The following is a 25455-nucleotide window of genomic DNA, read 5'->3' on the forward strand; positions in this document are numbered from 1 at the left end:
CCTCACCAGTATTGATGGGCAATGTTTATTTATATACAATCTTTGTTAATATAATTGATAAAGGCAAAAAAAATCTATCTTTTAAAGGGATTTATATTGAAATAGAATCTTTAAAAGTGCAAGCAAAATTATAGAACACTTTAAAATTCTCTAAGATAAAAGATGTATAAATATTTCTGTGCCCACTTTTCACTAATTCAGTTAATGAAAGGGAGGCAGAGCTTGGATCAACCCAACCTCACTGTGTCAGAGTTCTCATGGCAAACACTAAAACCAATTCTGGTTAACTTAAGCAGAAGAGAAATGTCTTGGAAGGCCATTACATAGAATACCAAAGAGACAGAAAGGTTGGAGAATCCGGCTCATGAAACAGGCAGGGCAGCTTGGTAGCTGGAATCAGAACAGGCCACACCACCCAAGCAGCCCACTTAGGACACCACTGGTACTGCCATTGGACAGTCCCACCTCTGACTGCTGGCACTGCTGTCTATGGGCACGACAGCTACTCCACAGATAATGGTATTATTTCTAAAAGGTCCCTTTGAATCAGACTGCAGATTCAGAGACTTGGGTAGGAGACTCTGATTGGCTGAACTTAGGTCCCATGATGCTAGCTGCTAAGGGGAGGAGACAGTGAGTGCTGAGCTATTTTGCCTTTTATGAGAGTTTGGGATTCTAGGCAACAAGACTATGATCAATGACCACTATAAATATTTATGTGCATTCTTTGTTTCATAATACTTTTTAGGAATCTGATTAATCTTTTTTTTTTTTTTTTTTTGGCTGCCTGGGGTCTTAGTTGCTGCACGCGGGATCTTCATTGCTGCACATGGGACCTTTCGTTGCAGCACACGGGCTTCTCTCTAGTTGTGGCATGCGTGTTTTTCTCTCTCTAGTTGTGGCACGCAGGCTCCAGAGCATGTGGGCTCTGTAGTTTTGCAGCACGTGGTCTCTCTAGTTGAGGCGTGCAGGCTCAGTAGTTGTGGCATGCAGGCTTAGTTGCCCTGCAGCATGTGGGATCTTAGTTCCCCAACCAGGGATCTAACTCGCCTCCCTTGCATTGGAAGGTGGATTCTTTACCACTGGGCCACTGGGGAAGCCCCTGATTAATCTTCTTAATTATCACTGAATTTTAGATTGTCTAGTAGGTCATGAGATTATCTAGTTCTGAACTACACACTCAAAAGTCTACCATATCCTCAATGTCAGGGGATGGGGCATATAGGAGTGGTGGGAACTGGGGAAAACTGAAGAGCATCTTCCCAGTCTAAAGGATACACCTACTACTTAGTTCTAGCTGATGGCTGCTAGAACCCACCATGAAGCAAAAGTTGCCAGTCCTTCCAACTTTCCAGCACATGCCCAAAGTCTGAATTTTTGTTAAAATTTAGACTCAAATTCAAAATTAGAAAAAACAATGATACCACTGCTTCTTAAAAATCAAGGCTGCAGGCTGCCTGTAATAGCCAGACCTCTCCATTTCAAAAACCAGTGCAGGGAGATGAGGCCTAAGAGGGTGAAATGCCTTAGGCCAAACAGCTCATTTGGTGACAGAACCAGGGCTAGAAGTTTGGTCTCCTGAAGAAAAGCAGGTTAGAAAAAGTTCATGTTCCATTTCCTCTCTCTGCAGTCACTTCCCTCTCTTGGAAGTAACCTCCCAACCAAACTCAGAAAAAGTAAAAAAAAGTCTGCATTTCACTCAGAAGTAGTAGTGTTTGTATAATGTTTACACATTCAGAGATTTACACATTAAAAGCCAATAGGAATAGCCTTTGGTGTCTGATCAGAATTTAAATCTTAACTTCTACAACTTTCCAGGTGGGTCACCTGGGACAAATTACCTTGCTCCTCTGTGCCTCAGTCATGGGAAAAGTAAGAGTACCCTTTATAAGGGCTGTGGAGGGGATGAAATAAGATTTCATGTAGAGTGCCTGGCTCAGTGCCAGGACCATACTAAAAATATACTGCACATGATAATAATATAATATCCCAAAGATATCATAATAGCCTGCGTTACCCCAGGACACAGAGCGGGGAGAGGGGAAGAGGACTAAACTGTTTCACGGTGTGTGGGGGGTTATGGATAAATCGCAAGGTGGAATTCCTAATACGGTGTAAGTGGGATTTTCACGAAATCCCTATCCTTCCTCTGACTGCGATGCGAGTTCACGGTCAAATCCAGCTGTATCACCTCACGTGTGCACTTAAAAGGCACCCACTCTGGTCCCCCTCAGTGAAACTGATGGTGGAGCGAAATGAGAGTTCACGTGGTTCTGGGCTGAGAAGGGGACGGGCAGGGTTTCAGAAGAGAGAGTCGCACCCGATTGTTTCACATTCGCTCTAGGCCGAACCGCGGGGACCTGCTTCCACCCGCGAGCGTTTTCTGCGGAACACGGGAGGCCGCCGCCGAGGAAGGGGCGGAGGCAGAGGCGGAGGCGGCACCCAGGGGCCGGGGCAGAGGAGGCCGGGACCATCGCAGTGACAGTTTATTTTCCTGCGGCGGCGGCGGCATCAGGGACGGCTGCTGCAGGCTCGGGATCGCCAGGCCTGCGCGTGGGTTTTCGAGGGAGCTCTCTGCGCTGGGCGCTGGGGAGCTACGGCAGCGAAGGGGAGGAGGAAGAGAGGAACGCACAGAAGCCAAACGAGTGAAGGTAGCAAAGGTCCATCAGTCCGCAGAGAAGCGGAGGAGGGTCGGCAGAGTGAAGGGAGCAGGCGCCTGCTCGCTGGGTGCCCTATCACCCTACTGCAGTGCCTTCTAGCAAAAGCCACCGCGGCCCGGGCTGCAGCGGCCAGACGGATGCCAAGGCCACACGGCAGGCGCGGGGACAGCCGCTGCAGTCGCCATCCCACGCGGGCTCCGGACATCAGGGGCTGCTGGTGAGTAGGCGCGCGCGCGCGCGCGCGCGTGTGTGTGTGTGTCTGTGTGTGTGTGCGCGCACCGGCACAGGCAAGTGTGCACGGCGGACGCGTGTGCCCGGTGGCCTGGCGCGCGCCGGCCCCTCTTCCGCTGGCGACGTCCTGTCCCGGGCTTGCTCCGCGGGAGGAAAATGCGCTTTGCGGCCGCTCACTTCCTTCCTGCGAGTCCTGCGGTCGGCTGCCTCAACCTGCGTTGCCTCTGTCCGCCCCCCAGCGGGCTCCGAGGGGTTAGTTTCACCTTGATGGGGAAAGCAGGAAGCCGTGGCTCCTGGGGGCAGGGTGGGACGCCCGCAGTGATCTACCTCCACGCGGGTGTTTCTGGTTTAGGCTTGGGGTGCGGCCTCGGAGATGGTGTCGGCGTTCAGAGAGACCCCCCGCATTGTCTTTGGGGGTGCGTGGTGTGGGGAGGGAAGGGGCGGCGGTTGGAAAAACAGGCGTCCTTGCAGGACCGTGTGTCATGCCTTTCTAGATGATGCTTACTGTTACGCCGTTTATGAGCCACTCATAAGGCATTTTCCCTCACCTGAATAATTTAAAAGCCTTCACGGAGAGCCTTTAATGAAACACACAAAGAAGTGGAATGTCACTAAAACATAATTTTCCAGAACTCTCTGAAACAAGCCACACCGCTGATAGCCAAGAGCCTAAGGTGCTGTAAATACTGAAATTTGAAAATAAATAAATAAACAATAAGTAATTCAGGAAACAGAACCTGATCGAGAGGATTGAAGAAAATCTTAAGTGTCTGGGTGGCTTGGGGGTGGCCTTCTGGAAATCGGTGTTCGAATCTTTGAATCTTTCAAAGTAAGCTCCAGAGAGCACAGTGCTTTCCAAACATCCTGCTAATCACTGAGAATAAAATGAAGTCTTAGGTTTTAAGGCATTTCTAAGTTTATAATGGATATCACCAGGATGCTGATTTATGATCTCATGATTCAAGGCCCTGTCAAGGTCAATATGGCAGATTTGTTCCAGCCGTTCAATTACACGTGAATGTTTGATTTTCTGTTTCAAGTTTCGGGGAGTAGTTTTCTATGGTTGTTTTACACAGAGTTTAAGCCACTATCTTCTATGCTTTTCCAGATCTTGTTTCAGTTGGCAGTCTTATGTTTGTGGGATGGATGCTAAATTGAACTTCAAAAAGGTACTCTGTTTTAAAATATATACGTATAAAAAATGTACTCTGTGACTCTATTATTGTAGACATTTTATAGCTACACTGTAAATATCTATGTTTCTTTTTAATACTGAGTCAGTGCCTTTGGGAAGGCACTGGGAAGTAGGTACCTCTTGTTTACCGTTTGCTCCATTACATCTTCATTCAAAGGCATGAAATGTTATTAGAATCTCCCTGGAAAATGAACAGGCTGCTTGTTTTCTGTTCAAGCGTGTATACAGCAAATTGCTTGCCTCTTGGGAATCTGCTCTTGAACATACTACTTCACCTGTAATTTATGTATTAGCTGGTTCTTGGGAATTTTAAGAAGAAACGTGTTTTCTTACAGTCTTTTGTAACATAAGCACCATTTAAATCAGCAGGCAGAGAATCCAAGTCCTTTACCCATATTGTGGTCTTCAGGGCCAGTTTCTTGCATACTTTTGCTCTGTTTTATAGGACTCATTCCCATTGAAAGGCTTGGAGGGAGAAGTGGGAGCATCGTGGTCCCAAGGGTGTCCTCAGCAGAGAGATTATTTCCTGGAGAGGAGACTGTTTTGGGGATTAGCTTCTGAGAAGGACTGATAAAAAATAAAGAATTGTTAGTAATAGTTACCTCTGTTTACTTTCGGCACAAAGGTCTTAACACAGTTCGATCACATTCCTCCTTTAAGGACTCTTCCCAAGACTACTTACAGCTACAATCCAGAGAGCGAGGTTGCCTTTTATAGAGAAGCAAAACCTGGTAATTCTTGCTCAGGATCGGAGGGGTAGAAGAAATAGTAGATGCTGCCCAGAAAATGCCATGTGCCTTCAGGGAGGATACATTTACCAATTAGACACACTTATAAACCACTGGGTTTGTGATTCTGTCTAATCCTAGCATTTTTTTCTCTCCCCTGTGAAAGCTTTAGGAGTAGCTTCAATTGAAACTACGAGAAATGACTCATGGTCATCCTTGAAAATGTGAGAGTCAGTTCTCTACCCCTGAGGGCTAATGGATCTCAGCTGCCCATTAAATATTTGTTAAATGAATACCAATTCTAGAATCTTCCCAACCTTACTACATCACCTCTTCTAGTATTGATTATTTTTAGCCATAACTTTATATGAATCATCAAACATCAAACATTAAATTGGAGCCAATTGATATAGTCAACTAAGACCAACTTCCTCAACTGAAGGAACAATAACGATCCCGCTAAAACAAAACAAAACCAAACAAAGAAAAAACCACTGTATTGGTACTTACTGACTTGCTTATTTCAGCTATCTGAACATGTGAATTGTCCAGTTGGATGTGTTGAGTGTACATTCAGAAATCCTGAGTTGACATCGTAATGTTCAACTCAGGAACGATCTAGATGTAGCTACATCTGGATATGCCTTTTGTCAGAAATTAGTTGCATTTCTAAGCAAATTAGACGAACTTCTAGTACAATCCTTCATCTCCTCATGTTGAGTAGAAAAGCCAGTTAAACTTTTGGCAAATTGCTAAGTCTTCAAAGTTCATATTTGATTTTCTTTCTAAATTTTAAATTAAATCCATGTTATGTTTGTCCATTGATGTGGTTGGCTTACAGACATTAATTCAGACCACTGGCTACTTAGTAACTTCTATTTATTAAAAGCAGCCCCTTGATATAAACACCAGTAATTCGTATGTTTTGATTAGCTCTAGCTAGCCTTTCAAAATAAATGAGTGCATTGTATGATCTTGAATATGAAGAGTGTTATGCCTTCCGTTTTTTTTTTTTTTTAAATAGTTCTGACTTAACGTCCCCAGTCATTGGAGGTTTACCCTGTGATTATGATTCATGATCTAATTTCAGGATGAATGATTAGAAAGCTGACTGAAATTTGTCTGGATATTAACATTATGGTGCATATAATAATGCAGATTTTTCTCTGATATTCTTCCCTTTTTGTCCTCCAATCAAGCTTGTTTCATCCTGAATAAAAATCAAATGAGATCCTTAAACATTTCAAAAGGTTTTCCTGTTGGGCGGTGTCCAAAATAAATAAAATTTAAAAATTGCTTATTACTGTTGTGAAGTAACACAAACACTACTGCTATTCTCTGCATAATGAAACATGGCCATTCTTATCAAGTATTCATTTGATAAGTAGGCACCCGAGCCCTTGAACTAGAGTTAAAGGCATGTTCCTTCCATGTCTCATTAAGTCCCTTGAAAGCAAGGGGGTGGAATTTTGATTTAGATCAAGTAGCCAATTCAAGGTAGGTTCCTTGAAAGGAGTATGTAATGAAAGCATCTTTTCGGAAGAGCACTTTGGCAGTTGGATGGGGAGTGAGTGGGTTAACAGAAGGAGAGAGTGGAGGTGAAATGTGATGTCAGATAATGACAGCCTGACATAAGATCCCAGAGACACTGAGATGAAGAAGGGAAAACTTCAGACAGCCAGACATCAGGATTCTTTGTTTTATGTGGAAGAGGAATCGTAAACCTGGGGCATAGTGTGATCACACACGTATTCCACATCCACGGAACACCTCACCAGTTGATCACAGCATTCTTTCCTGCCGAGCCCTGGTGTAACCTCAGAATCTTGCAAACGTTTGACAAATACTTATTAATAAATACTAGTTATTAAACATGTGCTATATGCCAGGCACTGTACTCAGCCTTTACATTTGTTATCTCAAGGGTGATGGAGTGGTTGGGAACATGAATTCTTTTTGCCATTTACGAGTTGTGGGTCCTTGATTAAGTTACTAACTTCTCTGAGCTTCAGTTTCTTCATCTTTCAATTGGGATATTAGTTTCTGTCTCATAAGGTTTGGGGAAGGATTAAATGAATAAATAGGTATAAATGAAAAGTACTGAGAAGTGTCTGGCACAAGGTTAACTGCTACATGTATTAGTTGTTACCATTGTTATTAATTCATAAAACAACCTTATGGAATAGGTGCCATTTTGCAGATTAAAAAATTGAGGCACAAAAAGGCCAGGTAATTCACTCGGGGCCATAGGCTGGGATAGAGTGATAGAGCTGGGCATCAAACCCAGACAATCCGACTCCGGTGTTTGCTTGCCTAACTTGTGTGTATCCCTGATCACATACCAGGTGCTGGGGACACTGACTGGGGAGAGAAAAGTGGGGGCTTGTCCTAATGAGATCCAGGGCTCCAGTCATTTCCACTGCAGAGATTGTCATCTCCTATATAGATAGAATTAGTACCCAGATTATTGTACAAAACGTTTGCTGTTTTTCCTTGATGCTTGGGTATTTTGTAAATGTGTTTCATTAAATACTTTAAGAAGGGGTCCAATTTGTGTTTTCACATATGCTTTAAAAGTAGGTTATTTTTTGTTTTTGCCTAACAGTTGACATATGCAATACATATTATATTCATTTGTAATATCTTTCCTTGTACCTAGTGATCCTTCGCTGGAGGCAGCAGGATATGTCTCCCTAATATAATGTATAATATATACATTATATGTTTTATATATATTGTGTGATGTAATATTATTTAGCTATATAATATATATTAGATGCATTTTATACAGTGTATGTCGTGTATACATAATATAATGTATACATTATATATAAGGTATGTATTATAAAATATATACATTATACTACATATTATATGTAATATAATATATACTGTATAACACATATTAGGGAGACATTTACGTTAGATGTAAAGAATCACTGGAGAAGAGAGATGTTACGAATAATTATGTGTACATTATATTATTGGAAAGGTATCAGTATTCTGAAAAACTTCTATGCCATCCACCTTTGTCCACACTCTCAGAGTCTTATATATCTCCCATTCAGAAGCCATGGTGAAGTTATGATGACATTTCATAACCATTTTTATTCAGAATATTTTATAGAGTAAAAGCAGAGTAAATTTTAGCTGTTCTTTGACTTGACATAATTACGTGTAATTATAAAAGGCCAGGCGCTTTTATTATTGGACCTGCCATTAACATATTATACTTCGACTATACCTCAATTAAAAAAAAAAAAAAAAAAAGAGGCCAGATTTTAATTATAGGTGGGAAGACTGCTGTAGCAACAAAGAATCAAAAATTCTGCATTCCTCCAGAACTTCTTTAGCAAGGAGTATATCATCACTGATTTCAATATTTTAACATTACATTAGTCCTTATAATTCTTTATTCTCATAAATAAATTTCAGAAATCTGTAACTAGTATTATTTTTTTCTAAGGAGGCAAAAAATTTTCTTGGTCTTGTGTAAAGTTCACAGATACTATTCAGTTGAGGAAAATTTTTTAAATCTCATTTTTAAAAATACAGTCTGCATTGTTTGATTTTACCCTTTTGTGCAAATTTCATAATTATTTAACTAAAGTCCAGTTTCTTTTAAAGGAACTATTTTAAAATTTTGTGAGTTTAAACTTGATTAAGTTTGAGTTTTGGTGAATTTGGTCTTTTGTTTTTAAACTTTTGCTATACTTAGGTTTCAGTGCTTTCACCGTAAATGAACCAAAGATTCAGCCCAGCCTCATACAAGAGATAGCTGTTCAGGGACTCATCACAAATTATTCATTTTGATTGCTTGACTTGATTTGACCCTGGTTTATTGGAAACAGGAGGCCAGTGATGACTCATTTTTAACCCTTCCAGTCCCCAGTTAACGCTGCCTGCCTGTTTTGCCTTTGCAGGTACTCGGGGAAACTCCACTGTGGGTCTTTTTTGGGAGTGTTACTTCAAACTTGAGTGGCTAGGACAGTAATCAACTGTGCACCTTTTCATTAAAGGCATAAAGAAAACTGCAGTCAGTGATGGTGATCAAGTTTAAATTCAGCTCATCTAAGGACCCTATAATTTTATTTAACCTGTTGCTGGAGCCCTGTCTTTTAACACCGGAAGTATGCATTTCAACCACTGAGAAGAAATATGGAGAGGCCTTTATGCCTGTGGGTTCATGCTTCAATCTTCTGATAGATTGACTTCAGTTCCTTTTCCAATCTGTTTTGTCCTTGAGAGGTTGGTTTATAAACTGTTCCACAGGATAAATTTTCTTTAACAAGAGGAACAATTGGAAGTGGTAGATGGAATGAGATTAGAAAAGAGAAGCCTGGAATAAATCCTTCATATGTTCCTGTTTTTGTAAAAATGGGGCAGAGAAACTCCTTACTGAATCAATATAGTACTTTAAGGAAAAAAGAAAAGATGAAAATCACTTACAATCATTGGTGGGTGTGGAACTTTTTTTGTCCAAGTATTGAAAAGTTCAAGAAATTCAAATGTGGCTTTTGAAAGAAATGTAAATGACCATCACACTCTTATGGCATCAAGGTTCTTTGTCTTTTGTCAAGTGTAATATTATTGAAAGACTTAGAAAGGTAACTAGGGCAGTGCATCTCAAACTAGTCTCAAAAAACCAGAATCACTTCCGTGACACCCCCGTAGGTTATTATTCAGTAAGTTTGGGCGGGGCCTGGGAGCCTTCTTTTAACAGCCTTTTCAGAGGATTCTGATGCAGGTGGTCAATAAACCATACTTAGAGAAAAACGTATTTAGGAGCTAAATCTAATTTTATATGCAAATTTGTGCTTCTGTTTTTAAGCTTGATGCATTTATTCCTCTGATTTTCATATACATTTTTATGGAATAACATAGCCATCAAGGCTGCCTTGGAGTTTTTATAATGGCACCCAACACTGTGTTTAATTTTCTTATTAATACCTGTTTTCAGGTGGAAGAAATCAGAAAACCACAGAGTTGGCAGGAAAGAATGTTGCACCTCCTTCTGAATGACAGATGTTGGGATAGGGCAGAGAGGGTTTGATCAAAAAGAAAAGTAGGGCAAGACTTCTATATTGGGAAGCAGTGGAAAGCAAAGTCTAATAGTGCACAGCACTGAGGGCCAGCAAGGGTGTTTAGACCTCTTCGGGTAGACACTAGGTTATCAGTTGCTTTTTTGAGCAGGGGACTAACCTGATGCAAACAAACCTTACTCTTGTGCTAGGGACACATGGTACGTGGTCCAGAAGAGAGGATTAAGGAAAGGCAGAAGGGAGCAGGGTGAGCACTTGGGGCTTTGAATTTGGCAGGACTGACTGAAGGGTTCATGCAGCAGTGTTCTCCCGTGCTGTTTTCCTGAAGGTCTATAGCCAATAAACTGCTCTCCAGCAGCTGCATGTTATGGTGTGACACCAAGGCTGCCCAGTCATCAGGCCAGATAGCCTCTCTGGGTTTAGAAAGCCCTTGAATAACTGTTTCAACTACCACTACCTTCATAACGTTGTGAGGCAAGGGTCTCACGTTAGACAAGGGAAACAGACTCAGGGAGTAATTGATCAAAATCCACACATCTAGAAACTGGCAGGGCTAGGCTTCAAATCTGGAGCTACCTACTGAGAATTTATAGGCTTTAAAAACAGTATAATTTGTCATAATGAAGTGATACATACTTGTAACAAATTGTACCGAAATGAATAAGTTAAATATGAAATCCTTCATGATTTCATCCTTGAGAGAACAGCTGAGAAAAATCTAGTGCATGTTGTTCAGATACCTTTCTTGCAAATGCCAACATACATTAAATACATATGTGGGAGTCATACGTTATATGCTTTTTACAACTTGCTTTTTTTTTCACTTAATGCTGTAACGCGGACAACTTCCTGGTTCAGCACGTATAGATGTAAGTCTTTTCTAATGGCTTCATTTCCTGTACAGATTCTTTATTTCAAATAACCTCCTTTTGATGGCTGTGTATTTTAATTTCCAAAATTGTAATATTTTTAAGCCATGCTAAAGTGGGAGCAAGTGTGTGTGTGAGAGTGTGTGTGTGTGTGTGTGTGTGTGTGTGTATTAGTGTATTATTTGGGCAGGACAGTCTATGGGGGAAACTTAGAATTGCTTGGTCAACAGGAATCGTATTATTTTTTTTAATTGCCAATTTCTCTTCCAGTCTTCATCAATATTAAGTATGACCAATCATGTAAATTTTATCAATCAAATAAGTGGAAATACCATTTCAAATCCATAGTTTCTTAATTACTAGTGAAATTAATATTTTTCACGTGCTGCTTAGCCATTTATATTTCTCTCATGACGTGTTCATTCCATTTGCCGATTTTTATTCAACTTTGTATCTCTTTCTTACTGTTTTGCAAATATGCCCTATAGTTTAGACATAATCAATATTATATATGTTGCATATGATGCAAACTTTTTTCCTTTTGTTGTCATTTTACTTGTTGAAGGGATTGTTAAGGTACTAACTGAACATTTTTAAAATATTTAATTTTAAAATAATTTCAGAATTCCAGAAAATTGCAAAAATAGTACACAGAATTTCTGTATATCCTTTTTACCTGTTTCCCCAAATATTAACAGTTAATATAATCACGGTAGTTATCAAAATCAGGATACTAACATTGTTACAATACTATATTGTCTCATCTACAGATCTTATTCACATTTCACCAGTGTCCTCCTTCTGGTCCAGGACCCCATACAGGATCACACATGGCATTTTTTGTCATGTCTCCTGAGTCCCTTTTGATCTGAAACATTCCTTCAGTCTTTCTGTCTTTCATCATCTTGACACTTTTTAAGAACACTGGCCAGTTTTTTTTTGTAGAAAATCCCTCAGTTTGGGTTTGTATGGTATTTCTTCATGAGTATATGACCAAGAGTGTGACTTAGTTTGGAAGTGGTCAAAAATATCTGCCTGAGGAAGAGAAGCTTAAACTAACACTGGAAAGATACAGAGGAAGTAGAAGTGTGAAATGAGGGTGAATAGAAGGCTGGTGGGTTGGCAGCTGGATCAGACCCAGCTTTGTGGGACCTATTAAAGATGCATGATATTGACAGTGATGGAAAGCTATTAAAGGGTTTTAAGTGAAGAAATGACAATATCTGAATAGCATACCTGTTGTATATAGAATTAAACAAAGGGGAGCATGATGGAAACAAATAGACCAATTAGAAGGCTATTCGAGCGATGCAGACAGAGTAAAGGGTGACACGGATTGGGTACTGTAAGGAAAGACGGTTAGAAAATGCAGATTTGAGAGATATCTTGGAGGGTGACTCAGCAACTATAAGTGGTAGAATGGATGTGGAGTTGAGGGAGGGAGAAGATGCATGGTGACTGTTTCCAGGTTTTGCCAGGTTGTGTGTAATTGGGTGTTGATGCCATTCACTGAGATACAGGAGAAGTTTTCTCTGTTGAAGTCAGAAGCATCACCATCTCCACTTCCCTTAGATGCCAACATTTGCAGTATCTTTGCCTACTTACGCTCCTATATCCCTGTCTGTCCACTTAACTTCCAGGTTCTATGTTTTTTTTCCCCTCAGAATCGCTCCCAATAGCTATTTATCCTTCTACATTCTTTTTACCACTCTCAGTCCAGTCCTGGGGTATCTCAAACACAGTTGCATACTTGCCTCCTCTCTGAATTGCCGATATCTCTTCTCTATGTAAGTTTATCCATCACTCCCAGACTTTTATTTTTCAGCTTCATTGAGGTACAATTAACAGACTACTTCAATTTAATAAATATGTACTTAGTTCCTAGTTTGGGCAGATCACCTTATTGAGCAGAGTTGAGAATTAAATAAGAAGCTAAGCAAAATTGAAGAGATTCAGGGTCTTTTTGCCTAATGATAAAAACAATCTGTATCCTTGTCATACTACTTACATAAAAATAAATTCCACACAGATCAACGGTATTTATTCAAAAATAACCATAAAATTACTAGGAGAAAAGATTGGTAGACATATTTAAAAAAAATTTTTATCATCAGTCAGTTTGAAGACCTTTTAAAGAATGATGAAAAATCCAGATATCATAAAAGAAAAAAATAGATCCATTTGACAGCCTAAAATTTTAAAATTTTGTACAAAAAATTAAACAACCTTCAACAAAAGCTCCAACTAAACTAATAAATATAGAAAGAAGGATAGAAATAGAAAATTCACCATTTTCAAACACCACAGTAATAATCACTTCAGAAAAGAATAATCTTTGGATGCTAAAATGAATGGGCAAAAGTATACTTGCATATTGGCAAAGTAATTCCCTATAAGACACTTTGTAATTACAAAAGGAAAAATAGTATCTTTACAGGGGAGAAACATGGCAGACATAACTTAGGTGATCAGAGTAAACATCGCTGATAACAGGGTAAATCAGTGTCTCCTGATGTACTGAGAAGGACACACCACCACTTCTGAGATTTTTTTTGCCAAAAAATGCATAACCACCTCTGTTGTATTTCGTATTTGTAGCACTTACTGCAGTTTTAATGATATATTTGTGCAGTTAGTTGTTTAGTATCTTAGTACCTCTGTGCTCAACCTCCTGCCTCTAGCAGAAGGTAAATTTCAAAAGATCAATATCCTCTGTGTCTTTGCTCACTAGTTCCTAGCAGGAAGTAGGAGCTTCATAAATAATGTTGAATAAATGAATGAATGAATGAATTTACTTGGAGCTGATACTTGTGGGAAAGATATACAGTAGTTATTAGCCTTGGAACTACTGAGTGAGAAATCACAGTCGGATACCCTGGTGAAAGTGGATGGAGTGTAGACACAGTGCTCAGATTAAGCCTTAAATGAAGCCTTGAAAGAAATGTGTCCCATGGAATAAAAGTATGTTAAAAGACAGAAAATTAATAGGTAAGATGCAAGGTGAGGGAAGTGGGAGGGAAAAGGAAATGCCTCTACTTCATTTAGAGCAAAGCAGGAGTTTGTTCTAAAGTAGGTACTGTTCAGCGGATCAAGGCAGGTATTTAGGGGGTTATTTGTAACTGTCTTAGAGCAGTTTTATCTGATGCAGTGAGTCTCAAGTTTCAATGTGCATAAAGATCTCCTAGGCTGCTTGATAAAAATAGAGCTCTGTGGGGCACCCTTGGCAGAAATTCTGACTTGATGGGGCATAGAAATCTGTTTCTTATTAACAACCACCCTCCTCCTCCACTGAGTAATTATGGTGCAGGTGGCCCAGGAACCACACTCAGAGGAAACTTTACATCAGAGTAGAGGAGTATAAGCTGCAGTGAAGGAAAATAAGAAGGAAGTGAGTGGGGCGAACAAAGAGAAACAGTGGATGGCCACTTGCTAACGACTTTGGCAGTATAGGGAGGGGGCTCTTTAAACATTTAAAAGTAACCTGCCAGGGAAAGTTATGAAGGGACACAGCCTGTTTTGGTTTTGTCCACCTCGTTGAAGAGATTGTCTAGTTCAAAACCAAAAATGTGACTGCAGCTGTCTATTGAAATATGTTGAACAGTTAGAATATTTCCTTTGGTTGAGGAACACTGGAGAAGCAGCGTATGAGAGGTATTCTGGGACAGCTTTTGCTTTTGAAAGTAGTGCTGGGGCTTCCCTGGTGGCGCAGTGGTTGAGAGTCCGCCTGCTGATGCAGGGGACACGGGTTCGTGCCCCGGTCCGGCAAGATCCCACATGCCGCGGAGCGGCTGGGCCCGTGAGCCATGGCCTCTGAGCCTGTGTGTCCGGGGCCTGTGCCCCGCAACGGGAGAGGCCACAACAGTGAGAGGCCCACGTAACGCAAAAAAAAAAAAAAAAAAAAGAAAGAAAGAAAGAAAGAAAGTAGTGCTGGACTAAATTCATGCCTTTCAAGCACTGCCCTTAGGAAATTTATGAAAATTAGATAAAATTGATTAATAATGCCCAAGGACTGACCTCATCTCTGGGCTTCAGGCATCTGGCAGGCAAGAAGATGATGTTATTTAAAAAATGTATTTCTGACTCATTATGCTTCATTGAATTAGATAACTTGTGTATAGTATTTTCTTTTCTTTTTTAACATCTTTATTGGAGTATAATTGCTTTACAGTGGTGTGTTAGTTTCTGCTTTATAACAAAGTGAATCAGCTATACATATACATATATCCCCACATCCCCTCCCTCTTGAGTCTCCCTCCCACCCTCCCTATCCCACCCCTCTAGGTGGTCACAAAGCACCGAGCTGATCTCCCTGTGCTATGTGGCTGCTTCCCACTAGCTATTTTACATTTGGTAGTATATATATGTCCATGCCACTCTCTCACTTCGTCCCAGCTTACCCTTACCCCTCCCCATGTTCTAAAGTCCATTCTCTACCTCTGCATCTTTATTCCTGTCCTACCCCTAGGTTCTTCAGAACCTTTTTTTTTTTAAGATTCCATATATATGTGTTAGCATATGGTATTTGTCTTTCTCCTTCTGACTTACTTCACTCTGTATGACAGACTGTAGGTCCATCCACCTCACTACAAATAACTCAATTTCATTTCTCTTTATGGCTGAGTAATATTCCATTGTATATATGTACCACATCTTTATCTATTCATCTGTCGATGGACACCTTAGGTTGCTTCCATGTCCTGGCTATTGTAAATAGTGCTGCAATGATACATGTGATACATGTGATACATGACTCTTTTTGAATTATGATTTTATCAGGGTATATGCCCAGTAGTGGGATTGCTGGGTCATATGGTAGTTCTATTTTTAGTATTTTAAGGAACCTCCATACTGTTCTCCATAGTGGCTGTATCAATTTACATTCCCACCAACAGTGCAAGAGTGTTACCTTGGATAGTATTTTCTTAAAAGCAAATTGCAATAAAAAGGGAAGTATGTTCAAGTGGATGTTAGAGTTTAGTGGCTTATGGGTGGCTTATCTTTAGAATGCATAATTTCCATGAAATTTTAGTATTTCAACAGCAAGATAACACAATTAAGCTCATATGAATCTATCTTGGCAAATTAACTGAATTTCTCCCCAACACTTCAAATTCATTTTCCAAATGTTTTATGAATTTTTAATTGTTTTATGAAGATAGTAATTGAAGCACCTCATTTAAAAAGTACAACAGAATCATAAATTAGTATACTTGTGAGCATATGAAATGCCTTTTGAATACCAGAATTTATTTTATTTTTTTATTGAAGTATAGTTGATTTACAATATTGTGTCAGTTTCAGGTGTACAGCAAACTGATTCAGTTATACATATATATATATTGTTTCCAATTCTTTTCCATTATAGGTTATTACAAGACATTGGCTATAGTTCCCTGTGCTATACAGTAAATACATGTTGTTTAGCTATTTTATATATAGTAGCATATATCTGTTAATCCCATACTCCTAATTTATCCCTCTCCCCCGTTCCCCCTTCAGTAACCATAACTTTGTTTTCTATGTCTGTGGGTCTGTTTCTGTTTTTTTTTTTTTGTGGTACGCGGGCCTCTCACTGCTGTGGCCTTTCCCGTTGCGGAGCACAGGCTCAGCGGCCATGGCTCACGGGCCCAACCGCTCTGCAGCATGTGGGATCTTCCCGGACCGGGGCACGAACCTGTGTCCCCTGCATTGGCAGGCGGACTCTCAACCACTGCGCCACCAGGGAAGCCCTGTTTCTGTTTTATAAATAAGTTCATTTGTATTATGTTTTAGATTCCACATAAGTGATATATGTTATTTGTCTTTGACTTACTTCACTCAGTATGATAATATCTAGGTCCATCCATGTAGCTACAGAGACATTTATTTCATTCTTTTTTATGGCCAAGTAATTTGAGTACCACAATTTAGAAGTTACATTAAAAACCAGCACATATTTTGAATTAAACTGTGTCTTGGTCAAATAATTATGCATTTGAATTTCTTCACTACATATTCCAGGTGGTCAGTCCACAGACATCGCATCACTCTGCCTAAGAAGCAAGTGGAGGGAATGGATGCCCTTTTATTTCTTTGGCCGGAAGACTATGAAACAGATGTAATGCTGAACTGAAGTCTCATTTCTGCAATAAATCCTATCACTCTTGTCCAAAGTCCAAGAATTTGACCTTCCCCTGATTTCACCATCAGCTATTAAATATTAATTGCGAGTATCGCTGTGTGACTACGAGTATGAACTCTGGGATATTACACACCTAATTTTGAGTCCTTGCTCCACCACTTACTTAAGTTGCTTGTCTAGTCTAGGCTCAAGTTTCCTCCCCTGTAAAATGGAGATAATGGTCATTATCATTTGCTGAGTGCTTCCTGACACCAAGCATCTCGCTGTTGGTTTCACAAGCATTTTCTCACTTCATCTTCTCAACAGGTCTTTCCTTAGTTACTGTTATCAACCGCACTTTGCAGTCTGGGTAGTTGTGATTCTGCAGTTATTGCTTGGAGTCAGGCTTTGAACCCATGTGGTCTGACCCTGGAGGCTGCATGTCTAATCTCTAGACTCAACTGCTTCCTATTTGATAAGGCGGTTGTGGGGGCTGAGAATGGAGGTCAATGCATTACTTCAGATAACCAGGGAAGGAAAGCTTTTGGTTAGTATATAATTAGTAACCCATTACTATAATATGATATGATATTATATTATCATAATAATATAATTATTATTACGATAGCTCTTTTGCTGAATTAAAGGTGATATACATAGTCCTACCTCACCTGCCCAGAACTCAACTTGCTCTTATGTAGAAGACAGTAGAGGAAAGAAAAGGTAAGAAAAATGATATTTGAGCAGCCAAATTAGAAATCAGGTAGCAGTCACTGTAATCAGCATATAGTTTATTCACAGGAGATCCTTTCAGACCCATGTCCAGTTAAACTTTAATTTTACAAATAAATTTAAATTATTTTATCAGTAATCAAGATAGACTAAAAGGAGAGAAAGAGTGAAGTCAGAGAAGTTTAGTAAAGAAGTTGTTTTTTAAGTGATTTTCTAGATGAAAGCAAATTAGAACTGGAGGGAAGCGTTGCTGTTGGCAGGTACATTGAAATAAAACTGAATCATGAAGAAAGAGTTAAATAATATTTATATTTTAATCAAAGAAGAATGTAATATTATAGAAATATTTCCTTCAAAAATTGTTAAATCTCACAAACTTCTTCCCCTTCTTCTTCTTCTTCTTAATATTAGTATTAGTATTCAGAATTACCACTTTCACCATTGGATTCACATAGGTAAACATTTCCTTATGTTGCCAGAGGAATCCTGTATCAATTAGGCAGCAGATTACAGAATCCTAAGAGTGCCTTAAACAATGGTACTTATGTCTTACACAGTAACAGTTCAGAGGAGAATGGTTTCAAGGTAAGCTCAGCAGCTCAACAGTGTCTGCAAGGAGCCAGGCTCCCTCTACCCTCCACCTCTGCCATCCAGCTGGGTCTTAGGCTTGACCCGTCTGGGTTGCAAGACAGCTGCTGCATTTCAAGTCTTACATGAAGACACATGTCCAGCTGATGAAAAGGCACATATTCTCCAGACTATCTCTTTGTGTTAGAGATGAAAGTATCTCAGAGTCCTCCCAATAGATTTCTCCCTTCTGGTCCCATTGTCCAAGATTTGGTCACTTGCCAACTAGTCAAGTCCTGAGTGCCAGGGAGTCTGGAAACATGAATATCTCTAGTGAGGCTGGGCCCTGCTGGCAGGAAGAAGCGGGGGTGGGGATAGTGGGCGGCTGTTGGATAGACAACTGACAGCGACTGTCAAAGACTAATTGCAATGAAGCAAGTAGTTAAACATTAGTCATCTCTGCTATGTATAATAGAAGCCTACGTACATCATCTTACTTTTCTAACCATTTGATGTGAAAAGGGACTGATTTTCTTTGAGTTTTCTACTGCATGCCAGGAACTGTAATAGAATTTGTGTGTGTGTGTTTTAATGATCTTTATTTAATTTGGTCATGCTGCGTGGCATGCGGGATCTTAGTTCCCCAACTGGGGATGGAAGTGGATGCCCCCTGCAGTGGAAGCGTAGAGTCCTAACCACTGGACCGCCAGGAAATTCTCTTTTTTGTGTTTTTTTTTTTTTTTAACCTCATGTAAGCTTCCACTGAGTTCTTCTGGAAGGGTGTTATTTCCCCCCATTTAATAGATGAAGATAAAGTACACAAAAGGGTTAAATAAGACACCATAGCACTCCCACCTCACAAGTGGTAGAAGCTGGTTTCTCCTACACATATACAGCCCCAAACCCTGAGCTGCTGGGTTAAGGGTGCCCAACCATCTCACCTGGTGTCAGAATAAAAATTGTACTGCACTATGAGAAATAATTCTTTTCTGGCCCAAAGTGCAACTTGATTGCCCTCAGGGTAGCCTAGACTTACCTAAAAGTAATTTAAAACATATATTGGGGGCTTCCCTGGTGGCGCAGTGGTTGAGAGTCTGCCTGCCGATGCAGGGGACACGGGTTCGTGCCCCGGTCTGGGAAGATCCCACATGCTGCAGAGTGGCTGGGCCCATGAGCCATGGCCGCTGAGCCTGTGCGTCCGGAGCCTGTGCTCCACAACGGGAGAGGCCACAACAGTGAGAGGCCCACGTATCGCAAAAAAAAAACAACAAATACAAAACCTATATTGGGCATGGTGTTTTATTTAATAATCTTTCCTGTAGCAACTGCATTCTTGCTGATTGATCTAATCTTAACCACACTGCTGAGGTATGTTTAACTTGGGATATCCTTCTAGGAATAAGAGACAAATGCCTGATACCTAGCAGGTACTCACATGTAGTACTTACAAGTATATAAAAAAGACAATAAAAGCTATTTCTAATATTCAGATCAAGTTTCATATTTTTCAATATTTTAGTACAAATAATGTTATCATCTGGGTCACAGCAGATGATAATTTCTGATTTACAAATATTGTATAAAAATAATCTCTTGAGTATAAAAAAATAATCTTTGGTTTTAACATCTGAATCCTTCCAAATGAAAAGCAAGGATGAGCTTAGGTCATTTTTTTTTTCCTGAAGCAAGTCCCAATCTGTAAGCCTCCTGTCACTCAGGAGATACTCCTTTCTGCCTCTGTCATTTAAAGCATGGGAGTGACCCTTTAACCTCCTTTTATCTAAATCAGATTAGGTCACTGCAGCCCACAGTCTAGGTTATGATCATTTGCTTTATCTCCAGCTAAGTAAATTGCACCATGTTCTTCCAGGAAAACCTGAACTCTAACCCAGTGGGGAGAAGAAAGGCTGCTTTTGGCCAATTAGAAATGAGACTGCAGCGTGTGGCATGAGGTGTTCTGGCCTCTCTCATCTGCCGCCCCTGCTTATCCAGTTCCCTACAGCACTCAGCCTGAAAGGAGTACCAGTGAGAAAACGACACATTTGGGCGGTGGTCTCACTGGCTGTCCTGTGTGCCCGGTCTCTCAGGAGACTCTTTCCTGCCTGGTTAGTCTTTTGTATTCTGGAAAATCTGGCTCTGTGTATGCAAGTAAGTCAGGATTCTGAGCTTAGCACCCCTGCCCCCCCAAAAAAAAGTATTTAAGAAAAAAAAAAGAAAGAGAAGGAAAATTAAGGGAATTAATAATTTAGGCTAAAAAGGTCACAAAAGAAACACTGTGTTAACAGATTAGATATTGTTCTTGGCATTACTTGATGCTGGTTTTAAAGGGCAGAATCATAGAGCTGCTTCCATATTTCCTTGGGGGCAGTTGAGGCATAGAGACATCCAGGCTATGTATCAACTAAAAATTTATATTTTTATATTAGAAAAAGAGAATGAGTATTGCAGATTATATAGCAGTCTGCCACATTTGCTCTTGTGGGTCTTGGGTTCTGTGAGGTAAGGTATCTCTTATTGTGCCCTCAGTTTTCTAATTATTTTAGTGAGACCTTAGTAGTACAAATGGAAGGTGATACTTGACCATTATTTTTTCATCTTTTAGATTCTCATGGCCCACTGTATTTCTGGTTAGATTGAAGTAGCATGGCGAGGTTTTGTTTTGTTTGTTTGCGTAGTTGATCTAGAGCAGCGGGTTTTCAAATTTTTTGGTCATGAGACCACTTTACACTCTTAAAAATTACTAAGGGCACTAAAAAGCTTTGTTTCTGTGGATTATATCTATTTATATTTATCATATTAAAAATTGTAGCAGACATTTACAAGAAGATACAAGTGAGCATAGCCATTAACTTGTACCCTATGGAACTCTCCACTATACAGATGGATGGTAAAAAAAAGCAAATAATGTTTTAGTAATATTACGAAAATAATATTGACCTTGCAGACCCCGTGGGGATGCTGTATCACACTTTGACATCTACTGGTCTTGAGAACATAACCTGTTTATGCTGACATGGGTAATTGTTTATATTGCAGGGGATAAGTGCTAGGACTGCAGATTGAAAAATAAAGGAATTAAGGTAGGACCACTGCCACTGAGTAGTTAATGGTCCAAAAAGAAGCAGTTAACTGACCAATGTATAAACTTCTTTCTTATTAGATTTGAGGGGAGTTGGTTTCTGTTTCTGAATTATAAATAAATTTGTGTGTGGGAGTTAATAGAGTTAAAGAGAGATTTAACTATTGGTTTTCATCTATAGGAATTTAATAAATTCTGGTGTTCAAGATATATTGAATTAAGCATTTTGTATGTCTAGAAGCTCATTGTGGAAAAGTTTGATTTTTCTGTGCACTTACCATTGTTTTTGGCCGCCCAGCCCTGAATCTACCTTTTCTCACCTGGCACATCCCACTTTGCCTCGTATGGAAGTGTGAAGTGCTAGATATTTGCGTTTTTAACCACCTTTGCAGCCTGGCTGCAGGCGTGTGACCTAGGTTCTGCCAGTCAGGCACCTCCATCTCATATTTTGAAATAGAAACTAGTGACATGAAAAAATATGTGGCATCTCCACAGGTGGTTTCCCAGACAGCAGCTGGTGTCGGTGATGGAAGCCACTGGCTCCCCTGCCCATCAGTGACAGGCAGCAGACCAGTGCTGCTGTGTGATTTGGGGTCATGTTGCTGGGTATGTAGCCTCCAGGCCCAATTTCTCTGGCCTTGGAAATTTGTGACCTTTCCATTATCATTCTGTGGATTCAAGAGTCAGTGCCTTTGCTTGCAACTAAGAATCCTGCTTGATACATTCTCAGATGCAGTGTCTTTCAAAGCGTTGTTTGGAAGTCTCATGTATGAAAATCACCTGCACCACATCCTAACAATGCTATTGGTGGGCTTAAAACTAGGGGATCCAAAATCCTTTTGAGTTCCAGGAATCTGCATTTTAAACAAGTCTCAGGGTTATATGATTTTAGAAGTGCTGTGCTAATGTTTCCAACTTTTTAAATTATTTGTGCTCTGTTTAAGGATCTGAGTAACCCCTAAAAGAATTCATCTTTGGCTTTTAGGAGACCCTAATCAATGAGTACCTAGTATTTCCTTGTCCTGTTCTCTCCCCACCCAGCCTCAAATTCTCCATAAGCCTCTTTGTTCTGTCTCCTTAACTCTTTTAACGTCTTTTTTTTTTTCCGTTTTATTCTCACCGAGAAGTGGTAATTCCCCCAAAGGGATTGCCTACATTCAGTGGTCCCAGGATTAATTTGGATTTTAAAACTACACTGTGACTGGGGCTCTCTGTAGGTCCTTTCTTTCTTGGGCATTTCTGCAACCTGCAGGCCGACAGCTTGATGTGTACTCCAGGGATCACTGGAGAGGATGAAGGGGAAAGATCAGAACACACTAAGTGACTTTCCTTGGAAGGATTGTCCAGCCATGGATTCAGGTCAGAAAATAGCACGGAAGGATTGAATAATCTACTTCTGAAGTTTTTGAGAATCACAGAATGTTGTAACTTGAAAGAGTGTAGCTTAACCGCCTCATTTCATGAATGAGGAACTGAGGAGAAAATATGTGTTCAGCGTCGCATAAGTGATTAGTGGAATATATAAGCCGACATAAATTTAGAAGTGGGAAGTGATCATGCAGAGCTCGACCTAAACTAGCATACAAAGGAAGGAGACTAACATTTATCGAGTGATTATTTGAACTTGGGTACATTCACTTAACATCCCTGAGCCTCAGTTTCCTCAACTGCAAAATCAAGATTCTAGTAATAGTGGACATTGATATGATATTGACTATGTGCTGGGAACTGTTCTAAGCACTTTATGTGCTAAGTCATTTAATCCTTACCACAATGACACGACATAGGTACTCTTATTTTCCCCCTTTATTCAGGTGCACAGAAAGGTTAGATATTTACCTGCAGTCACCCAGCTAGAGTATTCATTTTCTATTGCTGCACTGCAAATCACCCCAAGCTTCATGTGTTAAGACAACATACATTTGTTATCTCACAGTTTTGTGGGTCAGGAGTCTAGGCACAGCACAACTAGGTCCGCTGCTCAGGGTCTCACAAGGCAGCAATGGAGGCGTCGACCAGGGTAAGGATCTGATCTGAGGCTTGGAGTCCTCTTCCAAGAGCACGTCATTCTTGGCAGAATTCATCTCCCTACTGCTGTGGAACTCAGGATGGCTGAGTCTTCCAGGTCAGCAGGAGAGGTCTCCCACTCAGGATAATCTCCCTTCTGATTAACTGAACCTCAAATGATTAGGGGCCTTAATATATCTGCAGAATCTCTTCGTCTTTGCCATGTGACAGAATATAATAAACATGGGAGTAATCGCCCATCACCTTTGCTATGTTCTGCTGAGATGAGAAGCCAGTTATAGGTCTTGGCCACACTCAAGGGAAGGGGATTACACAAACCTGTGGATCCCAAGGGGCGGGAATCACAGCACTCTCTTAGAATTCTACCTACCACAGCCAGTAAGACTTAGTGTAAGCCCAGATGGGCTCCAGGTCTGAGTCCATGCTCTCAATCACAATGACCTTCTTTCTCCTTTCGAAGCAAGTAAATCCACTTTATAACCTTGCATAGTATTCTAAGTAAGATAACACCCAGCAGATTCATACTGGGTACTAGGCAATAACTAATTCTCTTCACACTTCCTGTTTTAAAAGTCTGCTTCAAGAAACCTTATAACCACCTGCAGTTTTGTATTTTCAGGAAGAGATTTCCAGTCGTCTCAGATAATATAAGTTCTTTCAATTTGTTCATATATTTTCTGAGGCAGAAATAAGCCTGGCATTTGGGATTTGAGACTTGAGTTCTCAAGAAATAACCTTAGCTCTGCTTTTTGTCTTTGAAACAGATGAAGTGATTGAGAAGAAACAATAAACACCATCATTTTGTAGACAGGACAACATGGATCAGCCGTTAACGGTGAATTCCCTGGTAGGTGGCACCAACCAATATTTTACATGTGGTCTGAAAACCCAAAAAGAAGAACAGAAACACACTGAATGTGAAATGAGTCACAATTCAAGAAGTTGAGCATTTGCCGTTTTCATCCATCTGTGTGGTCCTCTCCTTTGAGGAAGTGATTAATAAACCCATCTTTGCTAGAATTAAAAATAATGCTTTTTTTTCCATGAAAGTGTGAAATGTTAATTTATCTGGTTCGATTCCAGGAGTGTAGTCCTTTAGCACAACACCGGGGAGAAGAATTTCACAGATGACATTGTAGCAGGTACTTCAACTTCTTTGTGCCTCAGCTTCTTCCCAGATAAAAATTAGAGGCTTACCTTGTGTGGTAATGACCGAGGAAATAACTTTCTATTTAACACCTAGATGCTGCTCTGGGATCTTTGTGTAAATGTGTGAATACTTGAAACTCTCATCCTTTTCATCTTTTCCCCTTACAGCCAACATAGTACACACCTTCTTGAGCTACATCTTAGAAGAAATAACGTGCTGGAGAGGAAATAACAGGGGCCTTGGGATCCCATGAGCTTATTGTGTGTCCCAGATCAGTCTCTGAATGTGAATATAGGAACGTTATATAATATCCATGGCCCTGTTTTTGTACTTTGTGCCTTACAACTTTTGGAAACCGTAGTTTTAATGTTGCCAGCCTGTCCTTGGGACTTGCTAAACGAAAGCTGTCATTACCCTCCCCTTCCTCCTGATGACCCTCCCAAACCCACTCACTACCCCTGTAGCCCTGGGAGCAGCGGTATACTGAATACCCTACACACACAAAGCTTAGCACCAGAACATAAAGAAATAGAGCCTGGTTCTTGCTCTGAAATAGGTTAGTGTTCTCTCTCTGAGGAAAAAGTCCTTCACAGATGCTCAGTTGCTTTTGAGAGTATGTTTGAGGAGCAGAAAATTGTAGGAACTTTTCACTTTCTGACCCCATATTGTCAAGGCACTGTGGGATAATAAAGGCTGACCCATTTCCACCTCTGCAGAGGAAGGAGTCATCCTTATGGAGTGCCTTGTGTGTTTTTCTAGAACATTATGTAGGAATAACTAAAATTTTAGTGGACATGTCAATGTAAAAATGAACACTAAGGCTTTTTCCTCTGGAAAATTTATTTACATCTAAGAAGTTCATATGCAAATGAAACACTACAGATTGATGAAGAGTTTAGGCTATTTCCCAGTTTATCTCTGAAATCAATTTTAAACTTAGGAAAGGCAGCACCATTCCCATAAAGGGAAAATAAATCTTATTTTTTTCCTTCAGATAAAAAGATAATCTAATTATAATCATGTTGCTCCCTGTCTCTCTTCCTCCTTTATTTGATACATTTATTGGTTATCATC

At 40.2% G+C, this 25455-nt stretch overlaps 1 protein-coding gene across 12 annotated transcripts in view; it reads left to right on the forward strand.

Annotated features, from left to right (window-relative positions):
- Positions 1-2278: 2278 nt before the first annotated feature.
- The window catches only part of STAMBPL1 (STAM binding protein like 1), a 47657-nt gene continuing 24480 nt past the window's right edge, over positions 2279-25455 (forward strand). For 2 of the 12 annotated variants that reach the window (XR_004476601.2, XM_033404815.2), the window contains exons 1-2: positions 2284-2877; positions 23996-24078. Coding sequence is in view for 10 of the 12 variants with exons in the window: in XM_033404815.2 (XP_033260706.1) it covers positions 24049-24078 (30 nt within the window). In the remaining 2 variants the exon portion in view is untranslated. Of the gene's footprint in view, positions 2878-2925; positions 3144-3999; positions 4061-4093; positions 10726-19741; positions 20230-23995; positions 24079-25455 lie in introns of those variants that run through there. The other 10 variants (XM_049696588.1, XM_049696587.1, XM_033404808.2 and 7 more) reach the window with 10 other exon arrangements.

The sequence above is a fragment of the Orcinus orca genome, chromosome 14, assembly GCF_937001465.1.
Source record: "Orcinus orca chromosome 14, mOrcOrc1.1, whole genome shotgun sequence".
Classification (NCBI taxonomy): Eukaryota; Metazoa; Chordata; class Mammalia; order Artiodactyla; family Delphinidae; genus Orcinus; species Orcinus orca.